The sequence below is a fragment of the Chanodichthys erythropterus genome, chromosome 3 (genome assembly GCF_024489055.1).
Source record: "Chanodichthys erythropterus isolate Z2021 chromosome 3, ASM2448905v1, whole genome shotgun sequence".
In the NCBI taxonomy this organism is placed as follows: domain Eukaryota; kingdom Metazoa; phylum Chordata; class Actinopteri; order Cypriniformes; family Xenocyprididae; genus Chanodichthys; species Chanodichthys erythropterus.
Window position 1 is genome coordinate 2,248,237 of NC_090223.1, and position 13,959 is coordinate 2,262,195.

The following is a 13,959-nucleotide window of genomic DNA, read 5'->3' on the forward strand; positions in this document are numbered from 1 at the left end:
GGAGACAGTGATGAAGCCAATCAGTTTTTGGGGATGATTAGGAGGCCATGATGGTCAGAGACCAATGGGCAAATCTGGCCAGGATGTTGGGTTACAGCCCTACTCTTTCTGAAGGACATCCTGGGACTCCTGGGTAAAATGCTCAGCAGACAATTGATCTGCAGTTTTAACAATATTTATATTGACTGGTTCACCACATAAATAATGAGTAGAAACACATCTCACTGATCAGAATTACTATAACACCTTCTGGCAGTCTGATCAATTAATGAGAGAGATGTTAAAAATCATGTTGGGTTTCTGGTTCTTTGATCACGCTGGAAATGGAAAATCAAGTGAAACACATTGCATTGTGGGATACAGTATTTCCATACAGTATACTGCTCATATTAGTGACTGTAGAAAGTCTCCTTGATGTTCTGTGTACTGAGCACATTACACACACTGAGCAGTCAGTTTGTTTTATTGCCATTTATAAACATTTACATTTATTGTATATATTTACATCATATGAAATAAAGCACAATGTTACACAAAAGAACAATATTTACAGATATTTACAAAACTAAGAAAATGTACATTATAAAAAACGGCCTCAATAACAAATGAAGAAGATCACAGATCATGCCTGTGAAACCACTGAATCCGGCTGAGTCTCTTGATCTTGATTTAGTAGAGGATTCATCTCCAGTGATTCTGCTGTGTTCTGGTTCTGGTTTGATCCAGCGGCTGGAGGTTCATCAGAAGCTGCTGCATTCTGGGTTCAGAATAAGACATGTTTTAACAACAGTATCACAGCAGTGTTTCTCAGTCCTGCTCCTGGAGTCTCCTCATTATAACAGTTTTACCACATAGAAACGTAATTTCCTTTAACTTAAAAACAGCAAACGCTTCTAAGTCACATGACCTGCTGCTGCTAACTTTAGTACAGTATAACTCTAGTATATAATATAGTACTGTTTGTGCAGATGATCAGGATGTGGTGTTACAGATATTTCAGGGGGAGGGAACATGTTCAGTTCACTTAGTTTTGTCGTGGTGACACGCGATGTGAAGTCATGGCCTCGAGATCCTATGTTGAGGTAATGATATATTTTCATTTTAAAACACGCGATGTTGCCTATAGACGGCATTCAAATGAAGTTTGTTATTAATACATAATAAAAGAATATGTAAGAACATTAACTAATAAAGGCCTACAAGGAAACATTTTTATTCATCCCATCTCACAGCGTTTTAAATCCATTCACTGATCATGTCTTTATTTATTATTATTATTATTAATATTATAATTATTATTATGCCCTTTAAACCTAAATAAAATGAATATGATAAATTCCCATAAAGTGAACTTAATAAAATACAAGTATAGTAAAATACAAGCAGAAATCAAGTAATATAATCAATGCTTTATTGGCATGAAAAAACACTGGCTATATTGGTACTGTAAGTAGACTATAAGATAATACATAACTTACATATGGTGCATTATATATATATATATATATATATATATATATATATATATATATATATACACACACACACACAAATAAAAAAAACTAAATTAAGATAGATTAAGATAAAGAGTATTAAAGGGGAAAATAAAGCAAATCCATTGCAATGAATAAAAAAATGTAACCAATAGGCCTGGTAATAATAATGATAATAATATAAAATATTAAATAAAAATAAACAATCAGTGAATGGATTTAAAAGACTGAGAGATAAAAATGTACACGCCATATTCTTGTAACATTTATTGAAAAACTTCATTCGAATGCTGTTTAGGCACATCACACTCAATAGGTAATATGTTAATATAATCATTCATTAAAGGGTTAGTTCACCCAAAAATGAAAATTCTGTCTTTTATTACTCACCCTCATGTCGTTCCACACCCGTAAGACCTTCGTTCATCTTCAGAGCACAAATTAAGATATTTTTGATGAAATCCGATGGCTCTGTGAGGTCTGCACATTTCCTCTCTCAAGATCCATAAAGGTACTAAAAACATATTTAATTCAGTTCATGTGAGTACAGTGGTTCAATATTAATATTATAAAGTGACGAGAATATTTTTGGTGCGCCAAAAAAAACTAAAATAACAACTTATATAGTCATGGACGATTTCAAAACACTGCTTCAGGAAGCTTTGGAGCGTTATGAATCAGTGTATTGAATCATGATTCGGATCGTGAGTCAAATTGCTGAAATCACGTGACTTTGGTGCTCCGAACAGCAGATTCGATACGCTGATTCATAACGCTCCGAAGCTTCTGAAGCAGTGTTTTGAAATCGTCCATGACTATATAAGTTGTTATTTTAGTTTTTTTTGGCGCACCAAAAATATTCTCGTCACTTTATAATATTAATATTGAACCACTGTACTCACATGAACTGATTTAAATATGTTTTTAGTACATTAATGGATCTTGAGAGAGGAAATGTCATTGCTGGCTATGAAGGCCTCACTGAGCCATCGGATTTCATCAAAAATATTTTGATTTGTGTTCTGAAGATTAACAAAGGTCTTACAGGTGTGGAACGACATGAGGGTGAGTAATTAATGACAACAATTTCATTTTTGGGTGAACGAACCCTTTAATTCCACGCATTTTCTTAATTAAAATGTAAATATTATTATAGGTCTAAAATTTCTGATAATTCCAGGTTGCTATGGTTACGCAGGTTGTTTACACAGTTAACCTAATAGATATCGTTCCCTCAACATAGGATCTCGAGGCCACAACTTATTATCATGTTCCCACGAATTAATATCTCGTGACCACGACAAAACTAAGTGAAGCGATCATGTCTGTAATTATCTGAAGTGGTTTGTGTCAGATAAAGTGCTGATGTTCTCCAGGAGCAGGACTGAGAAACAACATCTCTGAAGAAGTGTTCAAATCCACCATAATTCTGACACTGACCTGAGATTCCTGATTCTGTGATCCAGCGGCTGGAGTTCGACGAGACTTTATTGCCTTCTGTGTTCATGACAATACATTCATTTACACACAGATCTACACTAAATGTGTTTCTGACACTATTTAAAGGTGCAGTCTGTAATTCTGTCCATGTTTAAAGTAAAGAATAGCACATTTGACAAATCCAGTTTAAATGATGTAGAGTCGGGAAGAAACTGTTTTCTTCCACATAAGGTGTTTTCTCTCGGCTCATGGTGGCCATACTGAGATCACATGACCAGCTGAATACTGCTCACTTTATCTCAGAAACGCCTCAACAGAGCTGTACTGAACAAGATCTTTTAATTTATATAAATACATATTTTTACACTGATGTGTGTCTGTATGAAGACTTCAGTCAGAGAAACATGAACATAAATCACTGAGTGCACCTTTAACATCAAGTGAATTAATAAAATCTGATTTACATTAAAAATGACACTAACCTGACATGACTCCAGACATGGTGTGATCCCTGTGAGTTCAGAGACAGAGGAGGAAAAGAGATTTACAGGATTATTCAGATTCAGAACATGTCAGACTGGATAATAGATGAGTCCTGGATTAAACAAAGAAAAATAAACCTTCAAATATCCAGTCTAGATACATCTCAATGAATTTAATTGTGTTCAGTGTGTTGAAGATTGAGGGCTTCAGTTTTTTAGAGTCAATATGAGTCATTATCATTATAAAAACAGCAGAAACATATTTACTGATGTCCTCAAAGACCACAATAAATAGTAGTGAAACTGTGAATGAGTTATAATGAGTGTTTTTCTGCTGTAAACTGTGAGATTCATCAGTCATCACAACACAAAACTGATCATTTATTCCCTGAGAAGACAGATGATTGGTCACATATGTGGTCATATTTTAAAATGAAAATAAATGAGGCATCAAAACAGCTGAAGTGAATGTAATTAATTTAATTGTCTTTAAGTTCAGGTTATACTCACAGGGTTCAAATGCCATTAAAACCATCAGAAATAAAGTGAAGATGAATTCAGAGGAAAAGACGATGATCCTCAGATCTCCAAATGCACCTTCACCATTAACTGAGGATGAGAAGAAGCAACAGTTTCATTTTATTTACAGCATGAACAGCTGATTGTGAGGATTATTATTGCTCCAAATTCATATATGTGAATGAAAATGAGAATAATAGCTGAGATAAATCCGATTTCTGCTTCACAGATTTTACCACTCAGTTCAGATTAAAATGCTGTATTAGTTTATATGTATTTAATACAGAGTTCATGGTTTATATGCAGATATATTACTGATGTTGAAGTGTTCGTTCACCTGTTTTCAGTATCAGTTCAGTCATCAGAGCAACAGAGTTCAGTACAACAACACCGACTGATCCAAACACATACACAGGAACAAGACGAGGAAGAACTGGAAGATCAAATAATACAATATCATCACCATTAGATCAAATATACAGTTAATATCATCACCATTAGATCAGATGATAAAAATATCATCACCATTAGATCAGATGATAAAAAATAATATCACCATTAGATCAGATGAAACCACATTAACAACCACTACAGAAAAAAAGCACATATCAAGAAAAACAAATCTCAACTTCTTTCTAAATCTGACTCTTAGTCTGTTTGGAGTGTGAAACTAATAATGAATAATAAATTATACAAAAATATACTGTACAATAATAATGTTTTTCATCATTCATTCACAGTGAAATATTACAGTAAAATAAAAACAGCAGCTGAGGCTGTCTGAACTTCACTATAAAAAATATGGCTTCAGCGTTTCAGGATTTATGGATTTAACTTAAACTTACAGTAAAACCTGTATTTCATTAACTGGTATAATGTTAATATACCAGAACTAAAATACCATAAAACACAGGAGGTGACGAGAGAGTTCAAAGTTCATCACAAGCTGATGAAGTAAATATTAATATACAGAAGCTGCTCAGAGTGTCATTCACACAAACACTGAACACCATCATGATGAACCTCTGTTTTCAAAGGAGGAAAGTCATGTCAGAAGTAACAGGGTTGAGTGAAACATGCAGGACACTGATAATGCACAGATTAATGCATGTTAGTTCATGCGTTCATGACCTCAAGGCTAGATTACTGTAACGCTCTACTGGGTGGTTGTTCTGCTGGTTTAGCTCCCCAGTACCTAAGCGAGCTCTTAAATCATTATAGTCCTTCACGTTTATTGCGATCTCAGAGTTCAGGCCAGCTGATAATACCTATAATATCAAAATCAACTGCAGGCGGTAGATCCTTCTCCTATTTGGCACCTAAACTCTGGAACAATCTTCCTAGCTTTGTTCGGGATGCAGACACATTCTGTCAGTTTAAATCTAGACTAAAAACGCATCTCTTTAACCTGGCATACACATAACACATTATCAATTTATATTTTCAAATCCGTTAAAGGATTATTAGGCTGCATAAATTAGGTCAGCCGGAACTGGGAACACTTCCTATAACACCAGATGTACTCGTTACATCAGAAGAAGAATGGCATCTACGCTAATATTAGTCTTTCTGTTTATCCCGAGGTTCACCGTAGTCAACCGGATCCGGGCCGTATCCAGCTGAGATGAAGGACCTGCTGTTGATAACACAGCCCTGACATTTAATTTAATCTATCCCCTGCGAAGGCCTCCTTCCCTTTCCTTTCCCTATGCATAGATAAAACATTATCAAAATTATGCCAGTTTGCATAGATCCGCGGACACAACTAATTTTTCTGTATTATGTGGACCAGTAAAGTAATTTGGCAATATCACTTTTTAAAAAAAGACCGAGCTTCTGCACACACACACTCACTCAAACACACAAACCTATAGACTAAACACATAAATAAATGGCAAGAATGCATTAAAGGTATTCAGTTTTCAGTGGGAAAGGTGTCATATAAGCGGCCCCTAAAGTAATAATGAACCATTTTTACAACGGAAGTGATTCAATCAAAAAACGACTTTAGCTCTATAATAGTATTTTCTTAGATCTGTTGTGAAGTTAAAACAATCTCTGTCCATTAATGTCACTGTGAATCTGCTTTGAAACAATCTGGATTGTAAAAAGCGCTATAGAAATGAAGATGACTTGACTGAAATAATGCAGTTAACAACATTACATGTAACATGAAGCCCTAATGCACATAACTGACAAGGAAAAAGAAACAGTTTTTCACCGTTTATGAACTTACTGTTAACAGGTTTTAACTGTATAATTTCACAGTCTTTATGATAATGGTACAGTGTAGAGACTCAATCTCTCTTCAGAAGAGAATAAACTAGAGCTGATAGATGATCAGATGATTGATACTGTACCATAATCAAGTGAGCGTGTGAAGTTCACCACTGCCCAGAGTAACTGAAGAAACACAATCACACAGATCCATCCCACACGATCTGAACACAAACACATCATCATCGTCATGGTAACAGTTTCTGTAAAGTGTTCATTAACTGACAGACAGACACTTAACTATAGTACACTTTAGCATTAATGTAAGATATGCTTCAGATATATAATTTTATATTATCGTACCCTTTTCATTTTCCAGAGAGATGATGTAGAAATAGACCAGTACAGCATTGACCAATAACATGAGAGTTAAATAAACTGATCTCCTGACCGAAGGTGAACCTGAAAAACATGTTTAATAATATTAGTTTAAAAAGAAGTGCATATCTGTGTTTGACACTGACTGAATAAAATCAAGACCATATAAAACATCTCACAAAACATTTGAACACAGATTATTATGAAATCACTGGAAGTATTTCTGCTCTCACTCAAAATCTTTAAAGATCAGACATTCATAATGACACGAGCCAAATCTTGATGTCATTATGTGATGTCATGAGTTATGAGTGTTTATATCAGGATCAGATCATAATTCGTCAAACACTTACAGCCCATCTGTTGACCACATACTGCGTCCCAATCGTAATTTGTCACTGTGAGAAACACTGGTAAAACTGCAACAATGATGAATCCTGAAAACAGAAGATTAGATGATTATATTATACTGAGATTCACTGACAGACTCATTCACACATGATTCAGTGTATAATGAGATCCATCACTCATCATATTTACAGTATTCTGCCTGTCAGATGAAATGGTTTTATGTTCAGCAGTGTAAAACATGAGGGTAAACAGGGTAAACGCGTTCAGGAGTGAGTTCAGCAAACACAGAGTCTGTTCCCGGTTAAACACAGTGACATTATCAACAGAGTGACGAATGCACGAGTCTCCATGGAAACAGACGCTGAGAAAAAGCGCGCCATTCTACTTCCTTCTTCTTTTGTTTAATGGAGATTTACACACTTAGTGAATATCGCCACCGTGTGGTTGTGCAATAACAGCGTTTTCAATCTTTTTGTTTAATATTGATTCTTTAATCACTCAGAAGAATTATAATGTTTGTTTAATGCTAATAATAAGACATAATTGTTTCATTAAAATACATTATTAAATAAACATTTGAATGTAGATCCATTATGTGTGAGATGACAAAGTAAATAATAAATATATTAGAATTAAATAAACATTTAAACATTACCTTGTTATAATAGTGCTTTATAATTAATATATATCGATACTCTCTCTCTCTCAGTCTGTCACGCCCACTGGAGTCTCATCAGTAGATCACACATGCGCTGAACACCTCTGAAGAATAAACTAACCCTAAACTAACACTGAACACCTCTGAAGAATAAACTAACCCTAAACTAACACTGAACACCTCTGAAGAATAAACTAACCCTAAACTAACCCTGGATCATGATCGGAGCAGGTTATGTTCAGAGAGTGAGTTGCTATGGTTACTCACATACCCTGAAAATTACCTCAGTTTTTGGAGCAGAAAGTGGAGGTTATCTGCTCACTTACTCTTAGGTGTGTCACATGACCTGCTTTCTGGAATAATTAATATTTCATATTTGATCACTATTACCTTTATTTACTCTTACTTGTACATTTAGTATATTCTTTAATGATATATATTTTATTTTACTGTCAGTTGTTTGTGTTGTTGTTTTCCTCTTCTTTTATGTTGTTTTGCACTTTGGTTTTAATTGTTTTAATTTTCACACATCTTGTTTTAACTATATTTAACTATATTTATCTGTCATTTAGTGTTTTTGCAGTATGTGTAGTTTAGAAATTTACTACATATTCATAAACTGTATAAATTAATGTCAAGTACAAAGTTACATGGACATCAGTGTGAATTTTGCACATTAATTTGTGGTGATCAAATGAACTTGTCTGAAATAAGTGCTATACATTTCAAAGATACTGTAATATTTAAAAGGTGTGTTATACAAAAACTTCTCTTTTTCTTCTTCCACACTCATATAAACTGTAATTAATGAATTAATCAGATCAATATATTTTAATGAGTGTGAATGAATGAAGCAGTAACATCTCAGACACATCTGGAAAATAACTGGACAGTTTCCACAGATTTCTCTTGATCTGATTTTAATATTGTTGAATAATGTTTTCCTGCACTATTGCTCATAAATGAATGTAAATATTAATGTAAACTCACCTCCCCTAGCAGCTCCAAAGGCATAAAACATGAGGATGAATTGAAGTGAAGGCAGAACATTAAAGATTATTCCAGCCAGAACCCTGAATATAGTAATGATCCGTTGACTTACATTCCCTATTAATCTCACCAATGCTGTATAAGAAAAAAACAACAATTAATAAATCAGTCCAAATGTTTGATCTGATCTTAAATTAATGTCATGATAAACAATGAGTACAGAAGTAAACTAACGTCATTAATTGATGTTTTAATTTGGACAGACAATGTTAACACAGTCATTCACTGTTTTCTCTTGAAAACTATATAAATTAATAAATATCATATTATACTCTCAAAATCTTCAACACAAGGAAACACTCAGTATTTACAGTCCTCAAAAACACTGAATATTACACACATTAAAGTCATTATGAAGACATTATGACAAAATACTGACACTTTATTTTGAAAGTAATACACAAGTGAGTGTAATTCAGTGTGAATGTAAATGTAAAAAACACTGTGATTATTGATCAGATTAAATGAACATGATGCTGTGCTGATTCAATCATTGTTTAATATATTCAACTGAAAAATACTGTAATAAAGACTGTAATAAATATATAAAAATATAATCTCCAAAATAAATCTCTATAATTATACACTAATAAATAAAACACTGTAATCACAACTCTCTAATCAGGGGGAGCCCTTTTTTTGCTGTCTGAAAAAATCAATTAAATTAATTATTGCGTAGATACTATACTTGTGTCTTGACTGTTTCTTTCCTGTTCACACATTAGAAAATCTGAGCACTTCTATGTGTTTGTGTATTTATATATAAGCCTGTAGTAGCCTATATTATATTATCATATATAAACAGAATAATAATTACAGCACCATTTACCTGCTCTCAAACAACTCTGTAGGTATTATTATAATTAGCATTATTATAATTATTGTTTTTGTTATTACGTTTAATTTGTTGCCACACTTTAATATGTGAACTATATTATCAGAAACTAAGCACCTTTAGCGTTGTCAGGCTGTTATTTGTGCTGAAGAGGATAAAGCGGCACACTAGAGTTTAAGTCTGCTGTGAATTTGACCTGCCACGAGATGGCGCTGTTTTCACTGTCACAATATTGATGCTGAATCTTTTCCTTTCACAGATTTAAGAAGCTTCATTTCTCCTTCCCTACTCAGTAGTTTTAGGCCTTTTTGCAAACGTTTAGAGCAAGAGTAGCTGTTTTAGAGAGCGTTTACTCATTTTGAGCCTGGTTTAAACATGAATGTAATTTCAGGTGTGTGGAAAAAGCAACAAAACTAAACTAGCCAATCAGATTACTTTTCATCCCGTTTGACTTTACAACACAAACACACACCTTTATATATTCTCATTCTCTCTTGTTTTCTCAATATGACATGAGTGTGAATATACACACAGATAGATTAATAATCAATTAAAAACATGTAAAAATTATAACAGCATTAATAAGCGCCCTCTCGTGGTACACAGAGTGTACAGCCGTCTGACCACTATGTTTTATTATATTTCATATCAAATGTAAATAGTGTAATTCCATTAGATGACAATCATGAATCATGACAATCATCAGAATTACCTTATAAACAACATTTAATGTGTCTCTGCTCAGATATTGAAATAAATGCATGGTGCATTAAAAAGTAAAACTAAACAAAAGATATTCAGATCAGTGATTTGTTGAGCTGTGATAATGCTGGTTCCTCACATCATATTTCTCATAAAGATATGAAAGCAAAATCATCAGCATTATCTTTCAGTGGTTGGTCAGACTTGATTTGATTCATGATTCACAGATTTTTGAATCTGACAAATTGTTATTATTACTATTATTATTATTATTTTTAAAATAAAACAGATCATAAAAATTGCATTTTGTTTTTATTTAGTACTGCTATTTTAAAGTAAGCTATTTCACATAACAGATGTTTACATGTATTCAACAATAACTGAATGAACACAGAAAACTCAGTTCAAGAGTTCACATACTCCTGATTCATGTGTTGATCTGGATGATCAAAAGCTGCACACATTCACTGATGCTCAACACAACACAACACAACACAACACAACACAACACAACACAACACAACACAACACAACTCAACACATCAAGAGTCGGGGGTGAACACTTATGAACAGGAGGATTGATGGAGACTGCTCTTGTTTTGTTTACACATATTTTCTTCCTTTAGTTCTGCCCTTCAGTCAGATATTTACATGTTTCCCAGATGACAAAATAAGATCAATTCACCCCAATCGTCCTGTGCAAAAGTCTACACCCCCTGACTCGTAATGACCTTCAAGCTTCAGTGATGTTTGAACCTTCAGTTTATTTTTGCCATGCTAAAGATACAGATGATCCCTGGGAGATGAATTTTTGGGGGGCGTGGTAAAAAAAAATATGGTTTACAGTGCTGCACCACAATTAGATCATTTTATTCAGGCTAAAAATTATTTTGTCTAAAATAAATTAAAATAAACTCGACTGTATTAATACTGTAAATGACAACATAATAGTAATACTGTAAATTAAAGTACAGTACTGTACAACATACTGTAAATAAAAAATACAGTAACAATACTGTAAAACATTTTACAGTAAATTACTGGCATCCAGCTGCAGTAAGTTACAGTAAAATGTACAGCAATCTCTTTACAGTGCAGTAATAGTTGAGTTTGAGTCACTCAGTTATTCTCAGTGTAAAAGACGGATCTAAAAGGGTTCAAATATAAAAAGATGATGGAAAACTGAAGAATTTGGAGGATTTTTCTGAAGAACAGAGCTCAGTTTAACTGATCAGGGACTCATGAACAACCATCACAAAACAAAAACAAACAGTCGTGGATCATCAGGTAACCACACACATCCACAATCAAGGGTGTGTAAACTTTTGCTTCATTTGAGTAAATGCAGCTGAAATTTTGTCTTATGGATTATATGTAAACCCTGCTATGTGAAATATCTTATTCAGGACAGTACTAAACAAAAAACAACATGCAATCTTTTATCCCTCATACATAAAAAAGATAATATTTTTATGTAAAATCATAAACTCAACTATACACACAGATTATACTTGGAAAACAACACAGACTGAAACATGCTGATAAAATATTTCATAGCTGAGCAAAACTACTCCATATTTCACTTTAAAGTTATTTATTTCCATGATTTTTCATGGCCTGGAAATCACAATTTGAAAAATCTGTTATTTCATGTTTTCCAGACCGTGAATCAATGAATCAATGGCTTGAGGTGATCTGAAAACATCTCAATAAGAGTGTGTGCTCAATCCTGAGGAGAAAATCATGATAAAAGTGCTGAGTGTGTCTGTGAGAGAGAGCTGAAGACACACCAGAAACACACACAACACTGATTACTAATTTAATATTTATATATTTGTTAAATATGGTGTTATCATGAATAACTGAGTGTCCTGTGGACAGAAGAGGCACAAGGAGAATCTGTCCTGTTTTTAAATCACTCGATGGCCTGAGATTTAATAAAATTAAAGGATTAGTTCACTTTCAAATAAAATTTTCCTGATAATTTACTCACCCCCAGATGTTCATGTCTTTCTTTCTTCAGTCGAAAAGAAATGAAGGTTTTTGAGGAAATCATTCCAGGATTTTTCTTCATATAGTGGACTTAAATGGAGCCCAAACGGTTGAAGGTCAAAATTACAGTTTACAGCGATCCCAGATGAGGAATAAAGGTCTTATCTAGAGAAAACATTTTTTTTTTTTTTTATTTATACATTTTAACCATAATTGCTAATCTTGAACTAGCTCCCTTCTTCATCTTCTCTATTTAATTTACTAAATTGTCATATACAATATTCTAGTGCAAGTATATAACAATTAGTTCAAACTTTGACCTGAGGAGGGCAGTAATACACTTAACAGCGTCTGGAATTCACTGCTGGAATTCAAATAGAGAAGAAGAGAGCTAGTTCAAGATGAGCATTTATGGTTAAAACGTATATAATTTGTAATTTTTTTTCGAAAATGACTTATCGTTTCGCTAGATAAGACCCTTATTTCTCGTTTGGAATTGCTGTAAACTGTAATTTTGACCTTCAACCGTTTGGAGGCCAGTGAAGTGCACTATAAGGAGAATAATCCTGGAATGTTTTCATCAAAAACCTTCATTTCTTTTCGACTGAAGAAAGAAAGACATGGACATCTTGGATGACATGGAGGTGAGTAAATTATCAGGAAAATTAATTTGAAAGTGAACTAATCCTTTAAGACTTGATAAAGTAATAACTTTACCTCCTGATTCATGCCATCATTTCAGTTCACATCCTTTATTGGACCGTGACATTCACTGTCACTTTGATTTATTCTGTTTTATTTTTTTCCTTCCATTCTTTCATCACTTTTATTTATTTTATTTTTTTCTCTTTATCATGTAAAACACTGATTATAATCTGCTATATAAACACATTGTCTAATGGAAATGCTTCAATTAACTGAAGATCAGGTCTGATATTATGGTTTGTATATTTTGTAACTCAAACAGCATTAATCTGGTAACACATGATTTCTGCTCATTTCTGACTCTTGATGAAGGAAACACTTACTGTAAATAATATAGAAGAGGTTGAACAGGAGTACAATCACAAACATGACTATAATCATGACACCTTCAAATCCAGCGTAATTCAGACTTTTGTCCAAGGCAGATTTAAACAGAACTGGAATAAAGAAAGAGAAAAAAACAACAATTACTAAAATAGAAGAACAAAATATAAACACAGATCAAAGGAATTACAAAACTCTCCTCATTGAACAGATGTTTTGATACAAACATTACAACACATTCTTTAACTGTCAGTCTCTCTTCTGATACTGACCCTTGACCTTTGTGCTGATTATGACCTCTGACCCTTGACCTTTGTGCTGATCACATGACCTCTGACCCTGACACATGCTGAGATGTCATTCAGAAGTAGCTTTAGTTCAGTCACTAACATGACGTCTACTGTAACAATTAATGCGATATTTTCATAACTAACTGGTGTAGATTATAATGTGTCGAGTCACACAGAGATTCAGCACTGAACATGTAGAATATACTGACAGAAATACAACAGTAACACAAGACACTTCTGAGTATTAATGATTTCCTGCAGTATACTGGGAATATCACATCATTTAAATGTAATTATTGTTCAGTTGTTAATGTGCATTTTAATGTGTTTATGATGATGACTGTTGATTTACATCTGGATTTATTTACCTGAGTAAAATACACCTGAGAAAACAATATATTCTGTTCTAAAACTCAAATTTCTAATCCATGATTCAATTTTGCCTGTAAAACAGAAAAGATGAAATAATTACATCCACAATATCATTTTCAACACCAACACAATGAAACACAAATGCCAATAA

At 33.4% G+C, this 13,959-nt stretch overlaps 1 protein-coding gene across 1 annotated transcript in view; it reads right to left on the reverse strand.

The window, feature by feature from the left end:
- Nucleotides 1-451: 451 nt before the first annotated feature.
- LOC137015164 (uncharacterized) overlaps nt 452-13,959 on the reverse strand; it is a 46,167-nt gene continuing 32,659 nt past the window's right edge. Inside the window, exons 9-19 of the mRNA XM_067379926.1 lie at nt 13,805-13,879; nt 13,146-13,259; nt 8,529-8,663; nt 6,883-6,966; nt 6,515-6,613; nt 6,295-6,375; nt 4,272-4,367; nt 3,926-4,024; nt 3,416-3,444; nt 2,934-2,990; nt 452-757 (exon numbers count right to left, since the gene is read on the reverse strand). Coding sequence (XP_067236027.1) covers nt 623-757; nt 2,934-2,990; nt 3,416-3,444; nt 3,926-4,024; nt 4,272-4,367; nt 6,295-6,375; nt 6,515-6,613; nt 6,883-6,966; nt 8,529-8,663; nt 13,146-13,259; nt 13,805-13,879 — 1,004 coding nt within the window. The 3' untranslated portion in view covers nt 452-622. The remainder of the gene's footprint in view (nt 758-2,933; nt 2,991-3,415; nt 3,445-3,925; nt 4,025-4,271; nt 4,368-6,294; nt 6,376-6,514; nt 6,614-6,882; nt 6,967-8,528; nt 8,664-13,145; nt 13,260-13,804; nt 13,880-13,959) is intronic.